At 46.5% G+C, this 27,952-nt stretch overlaps 1 protein-coding gene across 1 annotated transcript in view; it reads right to left on the bottom strand.

Moving 5' to 3' along the window:
- The window catches only part of LOC147624830 (Tetratricopeptide repeat (TPR)-like superfamily protein), a 36,778-nt gene that overhangs the window by 8,053 nt on the left and 773 nt on the right, over positions 1-27,952 (bottom strand). Inside the window, exons 3-7 of the mRNA XM_086818055.1 lie at positions 16,928-17,020; positions 16,728-16,829; positions 16,503-16,646; positions 16,299-16,393; positions 16,026-16,161 (exon numbers count right to left, since the gene is read on the bottom strand). Of these exons, the coding sequence (XP_086674181.1) occupies positions 16,026-16,161; positions 16,299-16,393; positions 16,503-16,646; positions 16,728-16,829; positions 16,928-17,020 (570 nt within the window). The remainder of the gene's footprint in view (positions 1-16,025; positions 16,162-16,298; positions 16,394-16,502; positions 16,647-16,727; positions 16,830-16,927; positions 17,021-27,952) is intronic.

Below are 27,952 nucleotides of genomic sequence, written 5' to 3'. Positions count from 1 at the left end.
TTTTGCCTATAAAAGCATTGTACCTTGTAAGCTTCAAATCAATCAGTACAAGCATCACATTGTACATGTAACTCTGTATCTCTCTCTTGAGCTTGGTCGCATCACTCTATATCTATCAACACACACATCATGGATCTGTATGATCTACCATAGCTCCTAAATGCTAGCTTGCTAACCCTAGAATGCAACAAATGGTATCAGAGCCAATTTAGGGTTTCCAAAATTCTTGATTTTTAGGGTTCCTTCTTAGGGTTACAGCTGCCCATCATCCCCACACTGCTGCTTCAGTCCACACCTGTGCGCACCTCTCTTCATTCCGTTTGTGCTGCCCAGCGGGAGCTCCAAGTGCCGCCTAACATCTTCGCCACTCTGGGCACCCTTGCAGAGCTCACTGCCTGTTCAGTCCTGCAGCATCGCCATCCTAGCCGCCTCCTAGTGCACCACCCACACCCCCTGCAGCGCTGCCCACCTCTGCCCAGCACATGCTGCCTATTAGGCAGGCCATTCGCGCCACCTCCGCCGTGCGCTTGCAGCCTCCCACAGCTGCACCCGCCAACGCCTCAATTTGTCATTCCCTCAACCCGGCCCTTTTTGTGCACCACCCTGCAGCACCACTAAGGCGACCTCCTCATAAATCTGCATCAACAGTAAAACCAACACCTGCAGTATTGGTAAAATATAGGGTTTCTCTGCATTGTTCAATTTCAGCATCAAATTGAACCTGCAACAGCCTGAAAAATTTGGGGCTTTTGCAAAATTGCCAGTCTGCATTAAATATTGAAGCTGCAGTATGCCCAAGAATTTGGGGCTTTGGCCAAAATTGATCTCCAAGACCAAAATTGATCTCCAAAGCCAAAATTGAAGTGCATGGTGAGTTCAATTTTTGGGGCTTTTCCCAAAATTGGCACTTCCCAACCAAACTAACATGAATCGATGGGTCATATGCGCTTATTTTTTGGGGCTTAAATTGACACAAAATGGCAAAATTAATGCCTTCTGCATCAACCGTCATCACCCCCATGGCAAGGTGGCAGCACTGCCTTGAGGCACTCTGGCAACACCGGAACTCAGCATCAAAGACACTTGGCTTCACCGACTATCTTCTGGCCATCGCTCCAACTCCAAGTAACAGTGTCTTGGCAATGACACCCCAAAAAGGTTTACATCACCACCATCGAGGGGGATTCTACCCCAACTTTTAATCTACTTATGATTTTATGTGTTTGAGGATCTAGGGTTCTCTACCCGGGATGTCCCCCAAAAGAGATGTCATAATCTCCTGCGTTTTTTTTCCCGTGTCTGTTATATGTTTGTACCGCCTTATGTTATAAAAGGCTCCACTATCTCAGTCTATCCCTATTTAGATCCAAGGGGATTGATCTTTGAGTAGACTGATGTAAGTTAAAGTCATATATGATCAAGCTCCATTTGCAGGCTTGATTGTGCTTTGTTGTATCACGTCAAGAATGGCCATTGTGATCTTTTCCATGACGTGGTGCCAATGAAGCCAAATCACCATGCCTATTGAAGGTCTATCTTGATACATCTCCACCTTCACTTCGAAGGGAGGTTTGTTGGGATTCACAGTCGTACGTGTGCATGTCCATCTCCTATGTCCACCCAGTGTGCCCACCAATGTGTAAGTGTATAGGTGTGAACAACTATCTAGGTGTGAGCACCCCTCATATGTGTACGTGTGCATGTCCATCTCCTATGTCCACCCAGTGTGCCCACCAATGTGTAAGTGTATAGGTGTGAACAACTATCTAGGTGTGAGCACCCCTCATATGTGTAAGTGTGTGTGCGTTTGTGTGTGTGTGAACACTCACTTATGTGAGTAAGTAGAGTTAGTACATGTGAACCACCTCTTGCAGCCACCTAAGTGTGTTTGTGTGTGCGTGAACACTCACTTATGTGAGTAAGTAGAGTTAGTACATGTGAACCACTTCTTGTAGCCACCTAAGTGTTTGTGTGTGTAAGCAATAATATCATCAGTTAGCCATGTGTCATTGTCACATGGTTTGTGTGTTGAGAAAGGTAAGGCATTTTGCCCTATAAAAGCATTGTACCTTGTAAGGTTCAAATCAATCAATACAAGCATCACATTGTACATGCAACTCTATGTCTCTCTCTTAAGCTTGGAGAGATCAGCCCCGACATCGCAGAAATCAAGGCCGAGCTTAAGAAAGGGTTGGCTGTGGTGGTGAAGGTGGAGACAGCTAAGGTGAAACAGGAAATTCAGCAAGAGGCTGAAAAGGATTGGGTGGTGGTCCAAATGAAAGGGCAACGGCTTTGATGAATGCCACCCTTGAGAAGGAGAGAATGCATCAGGTACGCCGATTGAACGTACGGGTGACAGGTATGCCCGAAGGGGAAGGCTCTACTCTGGAAGAGGATGGGAAAATGCTATGCAAGAAATTGGGATACGACGAAGGTGAGAGACCCTTCAAGAAAGCTTGGAGAGTAGGCAGAGACACTTCTAGTCCACCTCCTCTCATATTACAGTTTGAGGATGACACAAGCAGGGTCACATTCTTGAAGAAAAGGATAGTAGCTAGGAGTTTAGCTGGGGACAGAATTTACTTGGATGATGACCTTACCAAGGCACAAGTGGCACATCGCAAACAAGAGATGCCCAAAGTGAAGGCAGGACAAATGGCGGGAAAAAAAGGATAGTAGCTAGGGGTTTAACTGGAGACAGAATTTACTTGGATGATGACCTTACCAAGGCACAAGTGGCACATCACAAACAAGAGATGCCCAAAGTGAAGGCAGGACAAATGGCAGGGTCACATTCTTGAAGAAAAGGATAGTAGCTAGGGGTTTAGCTGGGGACAGAATTTACTTGGATGATGACCTTACCAAGGCACAAGTGGCACATCGCAAACAAGAGATGCCCAAAGTGAAGGCAGGACAAATGGCCTTCTATCGCGATGGTCATGATATCATTGATGGTGGCAAGATCGTCGAATAGGGACTCGCAGCCTATGAGACAAAGATACAGATGGCAGTGTGGAACTACAATGGGTCACTGTGGTCAGATCCAGGACATTTTGAGGTGCTGGGAGATCGGGACATTATTTTTCTCACAAAGACACACCAAAGTCAGGAGAGGAGTTTGCCGAGGGTGACAGGCTATACATGGGAGCCTGCCTTTAGAGGACATACTAGATGGGCAGGAGGTGTTCAAGGAGGATCAGGGGGAGTGGCTGTACTTTTTAGGGAGGAGCTCCGGCCACGTGTTACAGTGATAAGCCGAGATGAGGAGGCTAGGTTCATGTGGGTCAGAGTGCAGCTCACAGATACGAGGGCGGTATATATTGTTGTGTGCTATTTCTCACCAGACAGCTCACCTTTTGCTCAGGGGAAGCATCATAGAGGTCAGATGGAGGATGCAGAGGAGCATGAGGATGCTATAGCAGAGGTGGGGGAGATATTCACAGCATTGTCGGAGGCGATCACGGAGTATAGGAGGAGGGGGGATATTTTGCTAGTGGGAGACTTTAATGCCAGGACCCAGAGTAGACAGTGTGAGGTGTATGACATGGAGGATCCACATTTGAGGGGGCTGGATGAGGACCTCGGGATACAGAGATCTTTGGAGGATTAAGGGGAGATCAAAAAATATGGGAGACAGCTATTGGTGTTTGGTGCGCATCATCGGCTCATTATTTATAATGGGCTCGAGAGGTGGCCAGGCTCAAGGGCCTACACTTGTTTTCCATATGGAGGAGGGAGGAGAACTGTCAACTACATTCTTGGTCCCATAGAGACCATGAGTCTCATGGACTCTTTTTCCATCCCTACTTGTCCTATTGGGCAGATCATACATACCTACTACTATCTTTACGAGCACATCCTTCTAGTTCTACCTCTTTACCTACTACTGCTACATCACTTCGCCCTACTATATATTTCACACATGATTGTGATCATCTATATAGTACTTCCATCTACAGAGGCCGCCTTCATCTAGACCCGCACTCACCTCTTGACACTCTTACTACACAGCTTATAGATTTATTACATACATCCGCCCTATTGAGCTTCCCACATTCCTATAGGCGTACCATCGAGTAACACTAGAAAGATGCCCCAAAATAGTTGGTACAATGACGAGTGTCGGGCTACTCGTTCACGTCTCAAACGGAAGGTAGAGAGAGGTGAAATCTCGGGCCGCAAGCCACCGAGACTTGACCAATATTTAACTCGCCGTAAGAAATGAGGCTGACAGTACATCTGCTTATGGGACTTCTATGATATTGTGTACCAGTCACATGAGATGGTAAAGTTGGGTATGGTTCACAATCGGCCGCACCTTGAACTATAACTGCAACAATGGATAACTCTATGGAGGACATAAATCTTGCGAGCAGTCCTAGTTTGGTTCATGGCTATATGGATTGAACTCTATTTATATACACACTTTTTGAGGTATTATTGCATTCTGGTGCCATTGGATCCTAGTACCATTGAGAATACATTGGGTAATACTCTGGATTGTGTGGTGTGCTGCATGTATATTGGTATGATACATCAAGTCATAGTCACAGGGAACGGAGGGGACGGTTGCTTGGAACGCGGGGACAGTGAATCGGGACAGAACAACGACGGGGACGGACGGACGTCCCCCACGGCGCGTTTCTCACAGGGGACGGCAACGGGGACGCCGCAGGGACGGGGACGCCGATCGGGAACGGCTCTGTGAGGGGACGGCGGAGAGCCGTTGCTCGCCGTTTTTGGCCGTTGCGCTTGCCATTTCTGGCCGTTGCGCTTGCCGTTTCTAGCCGTTTATGGTTGTTGGCTTGGCCTTGGGCCTTGGCCCTTCAGTTTTGAGCCTTTGAGGCTTGGCCCTCTCTCTTTGGATAGTGATGTGTATGATGCTTACCTTTGTTGCTAGAGTTTTCCTCCCAGATGTTATCCATTAGGAGCTCCTAGTACCGTACTTTTCCTCACAGTTATTTCAGTTTCAGTTAGTTGTTTTTAGCTTTTCTTACACAGACATTGTATCAGATCCACCAATTGTTGTAACCTTTTTGGTCTCATAGGTCATTTTGGCCTTTTGAAGACGTTAATATATCATTTCATTTCATTTCATTTCTCTCTCTTGCCCTTGAGGCTTGGCCCTCTCTCTCTCTCTCTTGCCCTTGAGGCTTTCCTCTCTCTCTCTCTTGCCTATCTATATAAGAACAAGCCTCTACAAGGCTACAAGCACACACAACTCTCAAGGCTCAAGCTTCTTCTAGCTTCCAACTTCCAAGTTCCAAGCCTCTAGGCTCTCACACAAGGCCCGCGGACCGCCGCCCTACTATCTAGATTCTAGAATCTAGACTCTCTCTCTCTCTCTCTCTCTCTCTCTCTCTCTCTCCCTCAAGCCTCTTGAGTCTTCCAACTTCCAAGCCTCTAGGCTCTAGGCATCTCTCTCTCTCTCTCTCTCACCTCTCCCTCAACGTTCAAGCCTCTTGAGTCTTCCAACTTCCAAGCCTCTAGAGTCTAGGCTCTAGGCTCTAGCCTCTAGGCCTCTAGGCTCTCTCTCTCTCTCTCATTCATTCCTCAAGGCTCAAGAGTCAAGCCATCTTCAACCATGGCATCCTCCTCACGTGCCGGGGCTTCTCGTAGAAGGACAACGGGATGGACATGGTGGGAGGAGGTTAACTACACCCCATCCGTTCATGGAGGCGGTTCTCGGCCATAGGTATGCAAGCTTTGCCCGTACCGGCGAACGGGTGGCGCCGACAAAGTGCGAGCCCACCTCTTGCATGAGAGTGGGCATGAGGTGAGGTTTTGCACGAATGTCACGCCCGAGAAGAGACGGGAACTTCTTGACAAGCTTAGCGTCTACGAAGCGGTCGAAGCGACAAGAAAGACACCACGAGTGGCGGTGGATCCCGCAACGATGGGGAGAGGAACTCAAGCCTCTACAATGGAGTCATGTGGTGGATCGGGATCATGCACACCATCACCTTCACCATCAAGTCGGAATGTTACTCCATCCACGACGCCGGCACCCTCCATCTCCACGGCCTCTCAATCATTACGTGGCCCACGGCGACAATCTACACTTGGGGAGAATTGGAACCCCAAGTTGAAGGAGGAGGTGGATATGGCGGTGGCCCGCTTCTTCCACGACCACATTGCCTTTCAAGCGGCTAGGTAAGTGCAATCGATCATTGCCAATTCATCATTCATGTTTTCATCATCCTAGTCCCCGTCTCATTAGTAAATTACTTTCTTGAATAGGTCGGAATACTTCAAGGTCATGGTTAAGAAGATTGGAGAGTATGGCTCAACCTATACGCCCCCCTCATCCGAGAGCTTGCGCACTACATTGCTCGAGAAGGAGAAGCGCATTGTAGAGCAAGCGGCCGACAACACAAAGCGGCAATGGGAGAGGAACGGAGTCTCCCTCATTGTGGATGGATGGAGTGACACCCGCAAGAGAAGTATTCACAGCATGGTTGCATATTCCCGCGGAGAGATGTACTTCATCTCATCTCATGATGCATCCGGCACTGGGAAGAGCGCGGATGTGCTTGCAGCGGAGTGGACTACCACCATGGAGATCGTTGGCCCCGAGCATGTAGTGGGCTTTGTTGTGGATGGGGAGCCTTCCAATAGGGCGACAGGAGCTATTCTCGAAGGTATGTATGGACATGTCACGGTGTCCTTTTGTATGGCTCATTGCCTAAACAACCTCCTCAAGGACATCGGGGCATTACCATGGATCAGCACGCTCATTGAGGAGGCCAACACCATGGTCTCCTTTGTCGTCAACCACCAAAGACTTTGGCATGAGTTCAACAAGAGGTCCTATCTCTCTCTCCTCAAATATTCCGACACCCGGTTTGCCTACAACTTTCTCATGTTGGGCCGGTTGAAGGATTGTAGCGGTGCTTTGAGGGGGCTTTTCCTTAGCGACGAGTTTGTCGCCATGCAAGAGTCCCATACAAACACTGGCCAAGAGTGTAGGCTACGGGCAAATGACGCCTCTTGGTGGGAGCGTGTGAAGACCACAGATGCTATGGTGAGGCCCATAGTCCACCTATTGAGGATTGTAGACGCTATGCAACCATGCATAGACAAGGTCTACGAGGCCATGGATCGCATGATAGAGAAGTTGAAAGACTTCGTGCCTGACGAAGACAGATACGAGGAGATCCATGCCTTGTGTCTAGGAAGGTGGAATTCCTACTACTCTCCATTGCATGCAGCAGCTTATGTGGTGGACCCAGAATTCCAAGGCAACAAGCAGGAGAGCGACCGGGAGGTGAGCGCTGGATGGAGGATCATCTTGGATCGTCTTGTGCCTGATGCATCGGTTAGGCGCAAGATCAAGGACCAGCTTTCGATGTACAGGTCATTTCATGGCTCCTATGGCTGTCATGATGCACAGGTGACCGCTCCAAAGTTGGTGCTGCTCTATGGTGGGAGGACTTTGGTTCAAATGGACCAGAGCTGCAACAGCTTGCCATCCGCATACTTAGCCCAAGCCGTCAGCTCCTCTTGCTTGGAGCAACTTTGGAGTACCTACAGCCACATTGCCTCTAGGAAGAGGAACCGACTCGGGGTAGAGCGTGCCAATGACCTTGTCTTCGTCAGCGCGAACTTGCGAATGCTTTGCAAGAGCATGACCAAGAAGGCAGATTCCTTCACCGAGTGCAAGATGAGTCAACAAGAAGAGCAACAAGAGGATGAGGTGCAAGAGCAGCATGCCAGTGAGGATGAGACTGAGGATAAGCTTGATGCTTCTTTGGCACAAGCTACCCATGACCATGAGGTGAGCACTTCACGTGGATGATCATTCATGGATCATGATTCATGGGCCTTACTACTTAGCTCTAGCCTCTAGCCTCTAGTCTTCAGCACTTTTTTGTCATTGACTCATTTGAGTCCGTCCATGTATTCTGCCTCCTTAAGGCTTAGTCCTGACTCCCGACTCTTGAGTCATGACTCATTTTGTATCTACTTAATTATTAATATGACTCAAAAGCTTACCATTTTAGTGTAAATTTGTGCTCATTTTGATGTACTTTCAAAGTAGAATAAGTGGAGTATAAAAATTTTATAAAAAAAAGTATTTTTTGAGTGCCGTTCCCTCCCCCGTCCCCGTTCCCTACTTATGGCCGTCCCCCGTCCCGTCCCCGTCACCGTCACCGTCCCCTGTTCCTTGTGATTATGCAATGTGCATCAAGTGCTTTATTATGTTCATGGATGCACCACTGGGTGTGACTCCTGCGGGATGGCGATGAGACATATGTGAGAAGTACTTAGTGAATGTATTGTTTGGATGCATTGAGTGCTTTCATATGCTCATGTTGTACCATCAATCATGGGTCTTGCGGGATGTCCATGGGCGTAAGGCTTGCGAGCAGCCCTTAGACTGTTACTTTAGAGTAGGTAGAGCATTTTGAGGAGCATATTGTTTGCGAATGCATATATGTGTCATGCATATGTGTCTCATATGTAGAATGATGCATGGTTTTGTTTTTGGCTAACACAGTTAACGTGTTTCCACTTGGTTTTAGACTTTTGCTGTGCAGGTTCTGAAGGAACAAGCAAGAGTTGTTTGTCACTTTGACGTGACGGTGTGACCTTATTGTGCAGGATGATTTTTTTTTCATCACCCAGATGCACTTGAGGGCTATTGCATTTGTAGTATGGGGAGTCTTTGCTCATAAGATGCCTTACTGTGCCATCGAGTGCAATCGAGGACGCTTGCTATTTTTCAAGAGGGGGGTATGTCACGACCCTGTGTTTTTCTCTGGACAGTATGCAGGTGTGCACGGGGACATGGTGGACAGTGTGAATGGCATCAGATTGGAGCTAAAAAGGAAACCCATGTGTGGACAACCCCAAGTGTGAAGGGGGCGAAGAGATTTTAACTCAAAAGGTTTTAAAAACCTTTAAAATCTTTATAATGCCCTTTATATGCCCATATGCTATTTTTGGGGCCACATGTGTGCTTTTTCAAAAGGGGGGCTGGCGGGCAGTTTTCAGGGTCTCTCTCTGTTGGTATACATGCGCTAGGGTTTTCTCTCACACTTTTTGAAAAGGAGGCGAGCTGATGGCATGGCTGCTTACAGGCGCCTTTTGATGGGAGAAAAAGCGCATGGCTGCAGGCGCTTCTCTATTTTTTTGGTGCAAAAGCGGAGGACTGGACTGCTCATGCGCTGGCTTCCTCTTGTGCACAGAGGCGGCTGCTGGACAGAGGAGCACACGTGGGCTGGTTCTCTTTTGCAAGGACAGTAGGCTCTGCAGGCTCTTGATGGTTACAGAAGGGAAGGTGTTAGGTGGCTGCTGGACCGGCTGCAGGTGGACTGAACAGTTGCTGTAGGTACGGGTGTCAGCGCGTCATGTTTTCTCTCTCTTTCTCTTGGCAAACGAGCGGCTGCAGGCAGCGCTGGACAGACAGTGCGTGCTCTTCTCCTGGGTGGACAGGGGCTGGTTTCTCTGGACATAAAGGCGGACAGGGGCTGGTTTTTCATAAACATAGACATCATGTCGATGGCATTCAACTGATGGAACTTTCAGCTTCTCTTTGCTTTGGTTCGGGACTGTTTTGAGATCAGTTCGAGGACTGTTTATGGGTTGTTTTTGGTTGGCTGCAAATTCAGCTATGTGCTTGGGTTTCCGCCTGCAACAAGTACAGGTCAATTGAAAGTGTTTCTTGGCATGGGAGTGATGCAAGCTCGCATGGCTGCGTGCTCATGGAGCAGATTGTTTTCTTCCTGCTAGAAAGGAACAGAGGGACCTACAGTTATGGGCATCTCTATGTTTCCAGATGTTTCATGAGGGAACAGGTAACTAGATGTATGCCGTTGTTGGCACTATTGTTGAATGGTGCCATGAATGGTTCTGTATGGAAACAGGAGAGAAGTTTCAAAGGGAAATAGGCCTAAGGGTTTCATGTGGAAACACGTCGTAGGTTTCGAGAGGAAACATGTATTTGGGTTTCTCCAGGAAATAGGTCACATGCAGGCAGAAGGTACAGGAATGGACACATGTTTGGTACAGCCTTGCTACTGATTGGGCAGGGGACAGGGAATCCATGACAGAGATGGATAGTACCCTTGGAAGGTAGAGAGGGTTGGTACAAGTGTGTCGATTGTATGGTATGCTGTGCTGTGATACGAGTTCTCTTTTGAGAGACAGTTTGGGAGTCTGTGTTGTGATGCAGAAGCACTGGATGTGTCAAGGTGTGATGTTGTTCATAGGGTGAGAGGCTATGGATGGTTGTGGCAGCCCTGATCATGGGAGAAAGCTTCTGTAGGCAAGGACTCAATGTGTGAGAGTCTTTTGATGTGAACAATAGCTGGACTTGTTTGTGGATGCCGAGTGGATATGAAGCCATGATGCAGGGTATTTGCAGGCTTCAGGAGTTCTACTGTGACGACTGAGTTCCCAGCCTTATTGTAATCAAAGCTCTTATGATCAATTAAAGAAGTACTTTAAGGGGCGCCACTTTGTTTTGGGGCCAATCGGTGTCCGTGTACTGTTTGCAGGAGCACTCTAGCTCCCCCTGTTTGTTTTCCTTTTCTAAGTCCTCAATGGTGTTGAAGTGTTTTGTGTGCAAGTTTGTTTTTGCACCGCCCTTTGGTTTTCTCTGAAGACCGAGGCCGGTTTACAGCAGGCTGGTTTCCACCAAAACCACTCCACTCTTGATCATATCTTCAAAGTCAGGAGCCTCATAGAGGCGAAGGCACAGAGACGTAGATTATATTGCTGCTTTGTGGATTTCCACAAGACATTTGACACTATGCCTCGCGAAACAGACTTACGCAGAGATTGCAGACACTTGGGGAACCATCAGAGATGATATGGGGGATTATTGCTTTGTATGAGAGAGTTGTGGGTCGTGTGCGATGCCCGGACAGATTATCAAAGGAGCTTGCTAGCACTATTGGTGTTAAGCAAGAATGTCCATTATCTCCGACCCTATTTGGATTATACATTGATGAGCTAGCAGATTTTGTGGATAGAGGGAGGGGCAATGGATCATCTTTGGCAGATCTATATGTAGCTTTGATGCTTTACGCAAACGATGCAATACTGGTCTCGGATACACAGCAGGGGTTACAGCGGCACATGGATGGCTTGGGAGAGTTTTGTAATCAGAGGGGCTTGATGGTCAATCTTGGTAAAACCGAGGTTATGATTTTCAATACCACGGAGCAGGGGCGAGAGACCACCCATATCATGTACCAAGACAGACGTGTGGATGTAGTGACTTCATATGTATATTTGGGTGTCACCTTTACTAGCTTGGCGGGGAGGTTCTCCATGAGACAGGCAGTTCACGACAGGGTAGCCAGAGGGTATGCAACTTTAGCTTTACTTCAGAGGCAAAGCCCCCAGGCGCATTTTTAGGAACCCCATACAAAGGGATGGCTTTTTGATACCATGGTCACACCAGCCTTGATGTATGCATCCCCCATTTGGGCTCCAGGACTATCAGCGAGCGAGTGGCGAGGTTTAGAGCGCTCACAAATACTTATGTTCTCACGGATGATTCATAGGAAAACCTCGACGCCACATGAGATAGTTTTGGCAGAGTTTGTGTCTTTGCCCATGCTAGTGGAGGCACTCTTTCAAACAATGATTTATTCAACGGGTTAGGCACATGCCCCCAGATAGATTACCGAGACAGGCCCTAGAGTCATCAGAGCAAGTAGCAACATTAGGGCAATAGTCATGGTATGCAGAGGTTTTACAGTGGTTTTCACTACATGGGATGAGTATGGGCAGGCTCCCTCCATTTCAGTATGATGAGGACCATCCGACCATGAGACTCTCCCGTGTGGAGAGGAACCGATTGATACGTTAGGATTTGATACAACTATACACACGTCATACATGGATTGATCCTCCACAGCCTCTTCTTGTGAAGAGGCAACACTACCTCGATCATTTCTTCCAGCTCACAGAGGATGGGTTTGTGCAAAGACTGGGTTACATGGATGTATATGTGTGTTATGCCATGCGCACTCAAGGAGAGCTACAAGAGCCCCGAGGAAGACACGTATCTCCAGATTGTGCCACATAGATGTGGAGACAAAGGAGCATTATGTTTGCCATTGCCCAGTATACTATGAGATTCGGGGGAGATACCAGTGTCTCTTCAGGGAGGGATTCGGTCAACTCAACAGAGTTATGCAGTTTCATGATCAGAGATGCTTGGGGGGATTTTTGATGTAGTTACGATGCCATAGAGAGCGGCTATTACAGCAGCTCCCACAACAGAGCGATACTACATCTCAGACACAGATCACTGCCTTCTTCCAACCACTTAGTGGTGGGACATCCTCCACAGCTCCTTCGGTCCATACCCGAGTCACTCGGAGACGCACTATATCTACATCTCCGAGTCACTCGGAGACGCACTATATCTACATCTACTACTAGAGAAGTGACATCAGCCCGAGCGAGAGAGCTACGATCCAAGAGACGTTCTTGCCCACATGGCCCTCGCCTCCCAGGTCTCCACCAAACACAGATTGATAAGATCTTTTGGAGACATAGCAGAGAGGACAAACCCAAGATTGATCTAGCACAGATTGGGAGATATCTTGCCCCTAACCCGATGTATGACATCCTACACCCAGTCGTTGGCACCGGTTGGAGCTAGAAGCTTTATTGGATGTACCCCCCTCCCTCCCACCCACCTCAGAGTACTTAGCCAAAGGCCTTAATGAGATTTATCTCCACATTATAGAGTACTTTGTACTTTTTTTTCTCTCTTTTATATCCATTTGATGTCCATTGAGACATGATGATGATGTACACAAGTTGTCTCATAGCCCGTTTTTTGGCCTTCAGAAGATGTTAATAAAATCTTCTTGCTAACCCTAGAATGCAACAGCATAAGTGGCACACATAACCGCCTCCAACCAAACAAGTCTTGGCCTTTTACTATGCATAGTGCCATCTCCACGCGAGACCTGTTTTTCCTCACCGCCACACCATTTTGCTAAGGTGTACATTGATGCTTTATGCCTCTTTCAACCATATATGCATGAAATTCCTTCGACATATACTCCCCCTCTCTATATGTACATAGAGTCCCAACTTTACATGCAGACACATTTTCACCATGGAAACAAAGTGTTTGAAGCATATAAAAACTTTTGATTTCTCCTTTGATGGATACACCCAAGTGTGCTTGAAGTAATCATTAATAAAAGTGACAAAGTAGAGAGATCTCCCATTAGATGGAGTCCACATGGGACCACATACATCAGTGTGTGAGCTATAATTTCTGAACAATCCTTACTATTCCATTCTTCAAGAATGATGCCCATTGCATTTTTCCCCAAAATGCGTCCCTTGCATACATGCCTAACGTGGGCCTCAAGTTGTGGCCATATCTTGCCTTTTCACGTGCAACAAACTACCACAATTCAAGTGACCAAAGCGGGTATGCCATAGCCCCACATTTGTCATAGTATGTGTGGCAAAAACTGAACATGCATCATGTGCCAATCTCTCATAACTGTCCAACCTATAAATCCCATGGCATAATGTACCGGAGGCAACAATGTTGTCACCATTATTCTGTTTCCGAATTTTACATCTATCATCCACAAATCTGGCCTCTAAGCCTGCTCTAGCAATGGTCAAGACTGACAGAAAGTTCTTCCTAATGCCAGGTACGTACAAGACATATCTCAGCATGTGATTGCCCCACCATTTGCGTAGTGAGCACTACCTTTCCAACTCCTTTCACTAGATATTGCACGAGATTGTACCTCCTTGTTGAGGAGAAGACCCAAGGGAGGAAACAAAACACCCTGAGAAGTAATGTGCTTGCTACCACCACTATCAAAGTACCAAACATGTGCATCTATTACTGATAAGCATACATCATGAATAGAAGATCATATTTACAATGCACGATGAAAGCCCAATCATCATCTGCATAACTTGTTGACTCCTCCTTTTCAGCACTAGGTGCTCTCCTCCTTTCAGCACTAGGTGCTGATGCATCAACCATAGGCATGCCTGAATCTTTCTTCTTCTCCTTCTCCAACCTTTTATTGCATTCATTTATGTAATTACCAAGTTTCCTGTAATAGTTGTACTTGCCCTTCTTCTTAGGCTTGTCACCTTCTTTCTCCGCATCCTTGCTTGTAGCCACCCTTTAAAGAGGCTTTGCCTTTGCCTCTTTGATTGCCAACAAGTGCCTCATCTCCAATATGCATAACAAATCTGTTTTTCCTTGACTTCTCTTCTTGCAAGAGCACTAAAACCAACTTATCAAATGATAAGGCATTTAGATTACCCTTCAACATGAGTCTAATAGTAGAGGCAAAACTCTGGTACGAGTCCGGCAATGCATTGAGAACAATGGGCACCAATGAATACATCTCATCCACACTTGCAAGCTTCTCCTTCAAATCTTTGATTTTCGTGAGAAAACTATCAATCGAATCTCCCTCATCCATATGCTTTGACTCATGTTGCCAACACAAGAAGGCAACACGTATCTTGTTGCATACCCAGTAAAGCACAGCAATCACATCCCAAGCCTCTTTGGCACTCTTGCAAATTATGCTTCTCTTCACAGACAATGCTATCAAAGCATGTGCATTGGCATCTCTGCCATCCCATCTAGTTTGCTCCACAGTAGGAGGGGGCAAGGGATATGCCGTCAAAGTAGATCCAGTATCATTATACGAAACACCTGTAGCAACTTGCTAGTGTGCTCGCGAGAGCCCAATCACCACATTCAAAAGCCTTTGGCAACAATTACATGCCTCATCATGTATGACCACAATGGATAGTTGGTGCCATTGAACTTATCCTCAGCACCAAGCATTCCAAGTACATCATTACCAGCCATCACTACTAACAGATGCAATATCTGATCTTCACCCAATGCAGTTGTCCCAACACCCTTGCAAGTGCAATGCCACTATGTATGGCTGCAAGTAGCCCACTGATAGACCTGCAAATAATCACTCTAACCAAAACACAGAAGCACTGACTGCAAACTGGTGACTGCAAGTAACTCCTGCAAGTGTACTGTCATGCCGCTCGCTAGGCTAGGCAGCGGTGTTCCCCTGCACACTAGTGCTGCCGGTTGCAGGCTGAGCTGAGAGTGCGAAGTGGGAGCAAAGCCTGGCATCGATTGGAGCGAGGCAACAAGCAACACGAGTCGATGGCACACAGTATGTGGCACAGCACGAAGGCAACGGCACACAGTTTGTGGGCAGCGGTGTGCTCTGATAGCTGACAACAGGAAGGAGAACCTGCTCTGATACCAAACATTGAAGCTAGGGTTTGGATCTGCAGCTACACACACACACACGCACGCACGCACACAGTGAGTGGATAAGAGGACACTCAATAAGTGGATAAGAGGCCATTCACATGCACAGCAGAAAAGACCTCCTAAAGATGCCTGGCTGGTCCAAAGTGTGTTCACACGCATCACTACCATATATATGGCTACAATATCATGCTTGCCTTAGGCCCAAAGATCCTCTCGTAGTTACCATTTTTCACCACCTGTAGGCGCTTTTTTATCCGCCCAGAGGTGCCCGCCTGTAGGTGCATTTTTATCTGCCCGTAGGCGATGCCGCTGAGGAAGCACCATGTAGGGTTTTGAATCCAAGACCTCCTGGTCTTAGACAAACACCTTTACCACTTGAGGTTTTTATCACCTCATTGGCTGTCTGTCAGTGTCTTCTCCACATACCTCTAAGTTTCAATCTTTTCAATATGCTTCTTTGTTAAGGTTATGGGGAAAGCCCTGTGCATCTCCCACCATAGTATTCATGCATATCGTATCGTCATTGGTCTCATGGACCATTTTGGCCCTCCAAAAACATCAATCAACCTTTCTTGCTTTCTTTTCTCTCTCACGGTAGCAGTGTGTTGCACCAGATAGAGGCAAGTAAGGTGCATACTATGCGATTGAGAGCACATGCAACAAGGCCAAAATCAAGAGTTAATTCATCAAGAAAACTCTTTTTGATACCTTAAAACAGAAATCATATACTCTTTTAACAAGAAAAAATGTCAACCTGCACAGAACCGCCCAAATCCCGGCATCGAGCAGGCCAAATATGGAAATCATAAATCTCCACCACTTTATCTAATGCATAATTACAACCCCACTCCATGTGCAAAAGAGCTAAATGCCACCAATTATGACTGTACCTGCCATGCCAAAGAAAAAAACAATTCCAAAGTCAACAGGCAGCACAGTATGTCATTGCAGTGATGTGTGTTAAAGGAAAAGCATCAAACAAGCCTGCTATAGAAAACAATGTGCAATGTGCCGCTCTCACGGTTACATAAAAGAGCAGCAGCTATTCCATGATTCTCTGTTCTTTTCCATAAATAAAATTGCTTCCTGGAAAAGACATCTGTATTGAAGCACATGGCAAAGCTGCAAGAAAACCATGGAAACAATCAGGACCAAGGTAAACAACATGAGGAACAAGCCAGGGCAGAGGATGAGGGAACTTGGGGAAAAGGCGGGGAATCTGAGTCCATACGGCGTGTTGGGCCCACTGATCTGTCTTCTCTATCAAAAGAGCTTTTCTAGCTGCTTCCTCTGCATCATCATAATGACGAGTTTCTAAAAGAGAAAATGCAAGCATTCCATACATGTACGCCACCTCTTTGTTAGAAGGTAGAACCTGATCAAAAGATAAATGTCAGTACAACACTAGATTTCGCTTTGGAGTCATAGGAAACTAAGCAAACTTTATAAAACCGACCTTCAAAGTAAGTCTCAAGGACTCGTCAGATTTCCCCATGTTGAAGCAAAGCACTTGAGCTCTCTTCAAGGAGAACAAATCTCTTGGAAAATGTTCCAAAATCTGGCAAAAGATCATGTTGAGTTAGATTCCAATTATTGCAGTATCATTGAGACTTTTAATTAAGGAAATGAGAAACTTTAAAAAGGAATGGTGTGCACCTTGGAGTATGCACTTAGCGCAACATCCCAGTGCCCTTCTACTAATGCTTCTGCGGCAGTAATCGCCATCTTCTCATAGAGTGTTGCATCTACCTGCATACGCACTTAAGCATTACAACAAGCCTAATTCAAGCATCCAGTCTCACACATATCTGAATGTGTATGGGTTGATCCAATACCACCACACACTCAACTTCACAATATATGGTCTTTTCTTTGAATAAATAAATAAAAGATTCAAATATATGATATTTTTATCAATATAGAGTAGGAGAAGAAAAAAGCAACAAAAAAAATATTTCTCAAGCTTAATTTGCAAAAAAGTGTTAGAAATCAAAGCTCCACCTGGCCACCTCCTCTTGTAACGTTGAAAACCTGCATAAACAGCTTACGCTAGCAGCACTATTTTTGCAAAGCAACAGCAACATATAAAACTTGTTTTCCCCCAGCCAAGGCAGTGCTCAATGTATGCTAACTCATCATAGTCCACTTGTTTTTTGTAAGCCAAGGCAGAGCCCAATAAGCAGTAACGCTATTGCCTTTACCTCCCAACCCCCCCCAAAAAAAAAAAAACACTATGCTGAGTAGAAGCGGAGCAAAACTCAGCCATTTTACTTGCACTGTACATAGCTTTTTGAAAGTGCCTCACTTGCTAGCAAAAAGTGAAATTCAGTTTTTCTTTTTTAATCCAAAACCAGCCCAACAATCATCACTAAAATAGTTGATGGCAAGTGAGGGTGCTGGCAAGTGACATCACCCCATATCATCCTAATGCATTGAGACTCAAAAATCTGGACACCCAACTGGGATTCTTGCTCCCCAATCTTGTGAATCTCTGCAATAATGCTCTTGAGAATCTACTTGAGGAGCTTTAGCTTCCACAAGTTGGTCTCCGGTTATTTTTCCATGCCCTTTTGGAGAAGAAACAGTGACTTACCTACCTAGCCTTGTCCTAACTGCATGCCAACTAATGCTAAATGCAAGACTCCGGCAAATCTATGCAAGCCATGGATGCAAAAACCCTAACCTAACACACATAGATCTAGTGCAAATGGGTATTGCAAACCCTAGGGCCTAAATGTAGCCCAAAATGCAATCAAACCCTAATGTATGTATCTGGCTGAAGGCACATACAAAAAGTTCGTCTAGGTCGCCCAAATTTTTTCCATACATCCTCACAATCCCATACCTATCAATACATCCTTGAGAGCCCAAACCTGTCCATACAGCCGTGCCACAGCATCTGTACAGTCACGCCACGTCAAATCCCGCCACCATACAGGTGGTCGCCCGCCAAATCATCAACATTGTACACTCTTTACAATACCAGTCCACACGGTGCGTACTACCATGTCATCACTAATGTACCTGCATGTGTACCCGCAACTGTGTCCTTTGTGTTGTTATTACATTGTGCTTCATAGAGAGAGAGAGAGAGAGAGAGAGAAAGGTGGACGAGAGAGAGAGAGAGAGAGAGAGAGAGAGAGAGGGAGGGAGGGGGGGGAGCACAATGGAGAGACTGCACAACACAATGATGAATGAATTATAAAGATACTTCCACCATGTACATTGCTTTAATAGGCATCAACAAGCCTCATCTTTTGACCTAGATCTCAATAAGGGCTGTTCACGCCCTAAGGGGTGGTTCACACCAATGGACACACTACTAGACTTCGAAGTACCCAACAAACCCCCCTTCGGAGTGATGGAGGTGATGCTTGACAAACCTTCAATAGTCCCAGTACTCCAACACTAGCAAGAAATCAAGACATAGTCTCCGCAACTAGCTCAAAGGCTAACCAGCGCTCAGAGGCTAACTAGCATGGCTCACGGGCAAATAAGCACAGCTCTGAGGTTATAATAAGCATGGCTCAGAGACTCATGTAGCATGGCTCAGTGCGAAAGACTCAGAGGTCATGTCTTGACTCAGAGGTAATGTCTTCCCTCAGGAGACAAAAGACAGCCTACATGAATCTATCAAGACAACACCCCCCCACACACGGCGGCTCAAGGCAGGGTAAAAGGGAATGATGAAGCATTGCAAAAAAGGGTGGTAGTACTAGGTGTGAACATGCGCTTATCAGGGGCACTTCTTACCTTATATATTGAAGGCCCAAGGGTTTTCCCCCCCTCACCACCTGGTGTGAAAGGAAACCATATGGACAACATTTTATTGTAAACAGACAACCTTATCATTCTAATACATTCAGCATCATGTTGTTCTCCCACCTCTCTCTCTCTCATGGCTGAGCACCTCTCTTATACAGGTGACACCCTAGCACCCCTCCTAGCCCATATGTTTAATAGGGTCCTCTCAGAGGGCTTTCCCCACACCTGGCCATCACACACTATTGCGCCTATCCATAAGGCAGGAGACCTCATGGATCCTAATAACTACAGAGCCATCATGATCGGCCATATCTTGGCCAAGCTCTATGTATCTATACTTGAGCCTGAGCTCAACACACTAGCAAAGTGAGAGGGATACAAGGCACCAAGGCAGGCAAGATTCAAGAGGACCTTCTCCACGCTAGATCACGTATTCACGCTTTGGGCTATCATCGAGCAAGCCAAGGCACATGGCCACTGACTATATTGTTGCTTTGTGGACTTCCGCAAAGCTTTTGATACAATGCCTCACGCCCATCTCCTACAATGCTTATAGCATCTCGAGGTCCCGTCTGACATGATCTGGGCTATCATTGCCTTATATGAGTCAGTTATTGGCAGGGTGAGATGCCCCGGGAGGACTCTCTGAGGAGGTCTCTAGCACCATTGGAGTGAAACAAGGATGCCCAATATCTCCGACAATCTTTGGACTTTACATAGATGAGATCTCAAACTGCATCGACAGAGCTGGAGGCAGAGGAGCTTCTCTAGGAGGTATTCTTGTTTCCATCCTTCCATATGTTCAAGATCCTTCGTAGCCTGCACATACCGCAAGATTCGCAATCCTACCTCCCAATGAGTCTTCAAAGGCGTCTACATGAACGAGCTCAACAGCCCCACAGGAAAGCTCAAGTCCAATCTGGTATTCAACAACCAGATCAATGAACCAACAAGTTTCCGATACAAAGAAGCATCAACCGGCTCACAAGGATCATTCACTGTAAGCTTCGTGTTCGGGTCCATCGGTGACGTGATAGGCTTGCATTCTCCATCCCAAAGGCCTCAAGCAACTCATGAACATACCGCTGCTGAGAGACAAAGAACCCCCTCTGGGTCTGCCAGATCTCCAATCCCAAGAAGAAGTGGAGTAAGGCTAAGTCGGTCATCTCAAACTCCTTTGACAAGGCAGCCTTCGTCACTGATGTGCTCCACATGACCGCCAATGAGAATGAGATCATCCACATAAAGGATGATCAACGTGACCAAACCGTGTTCCTGAAAGAGATACAAGTTAGGATTTGCAACTGATCTCTGAAATCCAGTCCGTAGAAAGAAGGAATCAATCTTCTGATTCCAAGCCCTGGAAGCGTGCTTAAGACCATACAAGGCCTTCCGTAACCTGTAAACCATCCCCTTTGATCCTGGAACCTCAAAGCCTGGAGGCTGCTCAACATACACCTCCTCCTGCAAGTCACCATTAAGGAACGTGGATTCGACATCCATTTGATATATGGGCCACCGTTGAGAAGAGGCAAGGGCAAGAACAGTCCGAATCGTGGTCACCCTCACTGTCGGTGCAAAGGTATCCTCATAGTCGATGCCAGGCCGCTGAGCATAATGGTTAACCCTTAGCCACAAGTCTGGCTTTGTGTTTGTCGATCGACCCATCAGACATATACTTGGTCTTAAAGACCCACTTGACACCAATGACTGACCGTTTTGACAGTCTTGGAACCAACTGCCAAGCTTTATTCTTCTCTATGGCATCCAATTCCACTTGCATGGCTTTCCTCCAAGTATCCTACGAAAGAGCTTCCTTTACGGAAGTGGGCTCTTTGTCCCGCATGATACGAGATATCAAAGCATAGTTTACCTGTAAGAGCTCCGTTGAATGGCTCTTGTCATGCATCCTGCGTCCCAATGAGTCTTCAAAGGCGTCTGCATGAACGAGCTCAACAGCCCCACAGGAAAGCTTAAGTCCAATCTGGCATTCAGCAACCATATCAATGAACCAACAAGCTTCCGATACAAAGAAGCATCAACCGGCTCACAAGGATCATTCACTGTAAGCTTCGTGTTCGGGTCCATCGGTGACGTGATAGACTTGCATTCTCCATCCCAAAGGCCTCAAGCAACTCATGAACATACCGCTGCTGAGAGACAAAGAACCCCCTCTGGGTCTGCCAGATCTCCAATCCCAAGAAGAAGTGGAGTAAGGCTAAGTCGGTCATCTCCAACTCCTTTGACAAGGCAGCCTTCGTCATTGCTATGTGCTCCACATGACCGCCAATGAGAATGAGATCATCCACATAAAGGATGTTCAACGTGACCAAACCGTGTTCGTGAAAGAGATACAAGTTAGGATCTGCAACTGATCTCTGAAATCCAATCCGTAGAAAGAAGGAATCAATCTTCTAATTCCAAGCCCTGGAAGTCTGCTTAAGACCATACAAGGCCTTCCGTAACCTGTAAACCATCCTCTTTGATCCTGGAACCTCAAAGCCTGGAGGCTGCTCAACATACACCTCCTCCTGCAAGTCACCCTTAAGGAACGTGGATTTGATATCCATTTGATATATGGGCCACCGTTGAGAAGAGGCAAGGGCAAGAACAGTCCGAATCGTGGTCACCCTCACTGTCGGTGCAAAGGTATCCTCATAGTCGATGCCAGGCCGCTGAGCATAATGGTTAACCCTTAGCCACAAGTCTGGCTTTGTGTTTGTCCATCGACCCATCAGACGTATACTTGGTCTTAAAGACCCACTTGACACCAATGACTGACCGTTTTGACAGTCTTGGAACCAACTGCCAAGCTTTATTCTTCTCTATGGCATCCAATTCCACTTGCATGGCTTTCCTCCAAGTATCCTAAGAAAGAGCTTCCTTTACGGAAGTGGGCTCTTTGTCCCGCATGATACGAGATATCAAAGCATAGTTTACCTGTAAGAGCTCCGTTGAATGGCTCTTGTCATGAACTCTATGCGATCTTCGAGGTCCGCCCTCTATGGTCCACTCGGAGGGAAGCATCCTGCGTCCCAATGAGTCTTCAAAGGCGTCTGCATGAACGAGCTCAACAGCCCCATAGGAAAGCTTAAGTCCAATCTGGCATTCAGCAACCAGATCAATGAACCAACAAGCTTCCGATACAAAGAAGCATCAACCGGCTCACAAGGATCATTCACTGTAAGCTTCGTGTTCGGGTCCATCGGTGACGTGATAGGCTTGCATTCTCCATCCCAAAGGCCTCAAGCAACTCATGAACATACCGCTGCTGAGAGACAAAGAACCCCCTCTGGGTCTGCCAGATCTCCAATCCCAAGAAGAAGTGGAGTAAGGCTAAGTCGGTCATCTCAAACTCCTTTGACAAGGCAGCCTTCGTCACTGCTATGTGCTCCACATGACCGCCAATGAGAATGAGATCATCCACATAAAGGATGATCAATGTGACCAAACCGTGTTCCTGAAAGAGATACAAGTTAGGATTTGCAACTGATCTCTGAAATCCAGTCCGTAGAAAGAAGGAATCAATCTTCTAATTCCAAGCCCTGGAAGCCTGCTTAAGACCATACAAGGCCTTCCGTAACCTGTAAACCATCCCCTTTGATCCTGGAACCTCAAAGCCTGGAGGCTACTCAACATACACCTCCTCCTGCAGGTCACCATTAAGGAACGTGGATTTGACATCCATTTGATATATGGACCACCGTTGAGAAGAGACAAGGGCAAGAACAGTCCGAATCGTGGTCATCCTCACTGTCGGTGCAAAGGTATCCTCATAGTCGATGCCAAGCCGCTGAGCATAATGGTTAACCCTTAGCCACAAGTCTCGCTTTGTGTTTGTCCATCGACCCATCAGACGTATACTTGGTCTTAAAGACCCGCTTGACACCAATGACTGACCGTTTTGACAGTCTTGGAACCAACTGCCAAGCTTTATTCTTCTCTATGGCATCCAATTCCACTTGCATGGCTTTCCTCCAAGTATCCTAAGAAAGAGCTTCCTTTACGGAAGTGGGCTCTTTGTCCCGCATGATACGAGATATCAAAGCATAGTTTACCTGTAAGAGCTCCGTTGAATGGCTCTTGTCATGAACTCTATGCGATCTTCGAGGTCCGTCCTCTATGGTCCACTCGGAGGGAAGCTCCATAACACCGGACTCCCGAAGGGTGTCAAACAACCACCTGGGTACTCAAACAGAACGCGGAGCCTCCTGCTACTGCGGGGGCTCATCTCCAGCCGCGGGCTTAACCTCTACAACTGACTTAGGCTGTCTAGCTGGAACAATAGACTGGGAATCATCATCACACTCATCTGCGTCTCCAAGAAGTGGCAGCTCATCAACAGTGGAAGCAAGAACATGCTCATCAAAAACAACATCTCTGCTGACAACAATCTCGTTCCGCTTTGGGTCATACAACCTATATCCTTTGGAAAGAGAGTTATATTCCACAAATACAAGCTTCCGGGACTTCGAGTCAAGCTTTGCCCTCTGCTTCTTTGGAATGTGAACATAGGCATCACTCCCAAACACACAAAAATGGGAGACATCTGGTTTCCTGCCAAAATAAGCCTTAAATGGAGTTATCTTTGGTATTGAAGTCATCGGAGATCGGTTGCGGATATGGACAGCTGTAGCCACAGCCTCTCCCCAAAGTGGACGAGCAAGATCACAATGCCCCAACATCGTCCTCGCCATCTCCACCACAATCTGGTTCTTTCGTTCAACCACTCCATTCACTGAAGACGCACGTGTATTGGCCAACTCCCGCTTGATGCCATGTTCCGCACAAACGCATTGGAAGAAAACTCTCCTCCTTTGTCAGCCCGAAGAGTTTTCCAGACTCTTTCTCCACCATCACATGCCACTCCTTGAACCAAGCAAAAGCCTGGCCCTTCTGGGAAAGGAAATAAACCCATGTGAATCTGCTACAATCATCAACAAGCAACATAAAATACAAAGAACTTCCCAAGGATGTGTCTGCATAGGTCCACACAAGTCAATGTGTACCAACTCCAAAGGTTTTGAAGCCCACCTAGAAGCCTGCTTCAGAAAAGATTCCCTATGCTGCTTACCACAAATGCAAGAACTACAGCGTCCCTGCCTACTGCCAACATCTCGCAAGCCATCCACCATCTGGTCCCAGAAAGCCCGTTGCAACGCATCCACATTGAAGTGGCCAAAACGGAAGTGTCACAAATCACCGATCTGAGTGCTTGTCAGAGAAGAGAGTGCTAAGAGTTTGTAGATATCGTTCTCCACTCCGCCTTCCCAAACAACTTGGCCTGTTTCTCTGTCTCGTAGAGCAACAGAATGCTCCTCAAACTCCAGCCGGAAGCCAGTCTTGCAAACCTCATGCAATGACAATAGATGAAAACCAAGTGCTGGGACGTAAAGAATACGAGAGAAATTCCCCCCTTTGCCATCAGGAATAATCTCCATCCTGCCCTCACTATGAATCGGTATAGTAGAATTGTCGCCAATGAAAATGCGACCTGACTATCATTTAAGATCCTGTAAGAACTCAAGCAAAGGAGTCACGTGCCTGGAAGCACCACTATCAAGAATCCACTCCCGAGTATCCCTGACGATGAAGCCAACTGCCTCCTTGCTCGAAGAAGATGAAGCATCTGTGTCCAAAATCTCCAAGTGCACAAAGGCAGGAATCTTTGCAACGGCTGAGACTAAAGAATCAGCACTCTTCCCGATATTCCGCTTAGGACACTTTCTCCAATAGTGGCCTTTCTCGTCACAATCGTTACAGGTCTGCTCGGCCTTCAGTTTCTCACGGTCTGAATCGGGCTTCTTCTCAGAAGACTTCTCGGATGAAGACTTCCCTTTGCCTTTATTGTTGTTGTTGTTATGGCCTTTCGATCGCTGGCCAGTCAAGGCCTCAAAACCTCCGCCCTGTGGAGGGTTCGTCAAACGCTCTTCCTAGTCCAAGACCATAGGCATAAGCTCCTCCCACGTGATGGTGCCGAGCCTACCACTGGTGATCAAAGAGGAGTAAAATACTGAGTACTGAGAGGACAAATGAGACAACAATGTGATGGCCATGTCCTCTGAAGATATCTCTTTCTCAACCTTAAGAACCTCCTACTGAAGGGCTTGCAACTTCTTGATGTACTCCCGCATCGTCAAAGACTTTGCAGGATTCATCACCCGCATCTGCGCTTCCAAAGAGATCCGCTTCATGGGTGATACCCTGTTATACAGAGAAGCCAAATGCTGCCAAATCCCTCTGGCCAGCGTCATATGCTTTATATGATTAATCACTTGTGGTGTGCAAATAAGGAAGATGGTAGAACGCACACGGGCATTGACACAATCCCACAATTGTGCCTGAGCCTCCCGTTCTTTCCTAGTAGAGGGTAACAACTCCTCGTTCTCTAGCTCCGGCCATGGAACACCAACCACAATGAAATCAGCCAAGTCATAAGACTCCAAGGCAGACTCCGTCATTACCTTCCATATGCCATAGTTGTTCCCGTCCAACTGTCGATCCATCGGGAACGTGGGGAGTGTAGGAATCTTCATGTGCTTCTCAGCCATCTTAAGGGTTCACAAGGTCTTGTGAAGGGAGGGTGGGTGGGGAAAAAAATGAAGAGGAGGCTACAAATAGTATGCAAGGTGGCTGTTCAACGGTGATGGCCGCCTTCTACCCGATCTCCAAGTCCCAAACAGCCCAAGCAATCTCCAATCAGCACCACAAATCAACAAACCCTAGAGTTCCCACTATCTCCAAGCTTCAAGCCACCTAGGGCTCTGATACCATGTCAAAATGCAAAGCGGAAATGAAAACAACTGCTGTAGAGGGCAAAACACAAATGAGAGAGGGAGAGATATACACAAGAAAATCCCGAATATGATACAAAACATGTGTGGTTATATGGCCCCAGGCTGCTGGTCGGCCAGCCCAAAATAAGCCGACAGCAGCCGGACATGTTCACAGCCAGCAATAAATACACATGACTTTAAAAAAACAGTCGACCAGCAAAGAGGGTCCGGTCGGGTAGCATAGAAACAGTCGGCCAGCATCTGATACGGCCGACAACCAAAAACAGTCCTCCCACACCTAGCAAAAATGGAAAAAAAACTATGGAGAATGAGGAAAAATGGGGGAACACCTAAAATGGGCGGGCACACCCACAACAGAGACCCTGGTGTAATGTACAGACAGAAGATGACTGTTAACAGTCTCCTCCCGCCGCCACTGCTCATCTTTGAGATTCGGGATTTGGATTTGGGCTTGAAACTTGAAACTTGGACTTGGGATTTGGACTTGGAACTTGGAACTTGGACTTCGAACTTGGACTTGGGATTTGGACTTGGAGCTTGGAACTTGGAACTTGTTGCAATGAAATATGTTCCATGTGCAAACATGGCTGACTTTACCTCAGTCATGTTCGCATCCAAAGTAAACATCTTGCCATTTCTGTTACCCTTTGTAACCAAGCAACACTGATTTTTAAAGTCTTCTATAAAATATCCTTGAGAATTAAACCTCACCTGCAGACCCTACTGAACCATCTGTCCAACAGAAACCAAGTTCTTTATAATATTTGAAACATGAAGTACACTAAGTACTTCATTTTTCCATCCTGTATAGACAATGGCACTTTACCAACATGCACAATGGGATACGCAGTATCATCACCTCTTTCTACATAGCCTGATTTTTCCATTTTCTACATGTCTCTGAAATAAAAGAAATACCGCAAGGGACGCCAGGGTTTGGGACCAATGCAGTTCTCTTGTGCAAGAGTATTCTAACTCCCACTCTATCTCCCTCTTTATTTTCAAATCTCAATTCAATTAAAGTACTTGTGTGTGGCGAAGTGTTTGTTTACTGCTTATCAGAGTTTTTGAAGACCGATTTCAGATGACCTCATGCCGAATAGTCCCAAATGGCCATGCGCTACAAATCTGACTAGACTATAGCCTCCCCTTATAAGGCCCTAACCCATGTGGGGTTACCTCCTAATCTTGGGTTGCCCTAACCCTAGTTTGGACGTAACAGTTTTGAAAATGTTTCAAAACATTTTTGGGCGTGAAACATTTCATTGCTTTTGAAATGACAAAACGTGTTTTTTTGTTACTATAATTTGAACTGTTGTCTTTTGCTCACTATATTTGGCAACTTGGTGATTGAGAATTACCACAAGTTTGTAATGCGAACATTCAAAATACCTAAAGGTGACAGAAGGGAAGAGGGTAGGGTGGTCGGGGAGGCATGTGTTGGCCCATCTTCCACACCTAGGGTGGTTGTTGATGACCTTGATTCATTTTTTGCACATTCTAGTGCCACATTAACAGTTTTGGACGTGTTTAAATGCATAAGTATTTTTTAAGTATTCCGAGATCAACGCTCCCAGTATACACAAACCAAAGTCGACCCCACAAATGAGCCATCACGACAACCAAACTATGTTGACACTAGCTCAAGGAACATAACATAGTCCGTTGTCACGCCATGCCCACCCCATTGGATGTTGTCAGGTGCAATCCCCATGTATTTCAAACCAAGACTCACTTTGCGCTGGCACTGCCAAATCTCCCAAATCCATTTTTCTTTGTCATACATCACTCCAAAATGTGTTGGAAATTGGGAGCCTTAAAACTAGAGCGAGTTGGAATTACGACACAACTTCCGGAGAGTAAAGGATCACATATCTGCTACACAGGAGAGTTTCTGATACAGTTTAGCTACTCATGCCAAAATTTCTCTATGATCACATCGCCACGGCCAAAGGTCAACTGGATTGAGATCACAAAGTTAGAAGGGATGATCTCAACTGGATTGAGATCACAAAGTTAGAAGGGATGATCAGCTCACAAACATCAAGCTTTTGTTTTTCTGGTCAATGGGGTTTTTGGTTTGTAATTGAAGGGGTTATGAATTGGCAACATCATTTTT

Source organism: Cibotium barometz, chromosome 24 (assembly GCF_041138505.1).
Source record: "Cibotium barometz isolate CiBa-2024 chromosome 24, ASM4113850v1, whole genome shotgun sequence".
NCBI lineage: Eukaryota > Viridiplantae > Streptophyta > Polypodiopsida > Cyatheales > Cibotiaceae > Cibotium > Cibotium barometz.
This window is presented reverse-complemented; position numbering and strand designations above follow the sequence as displayed.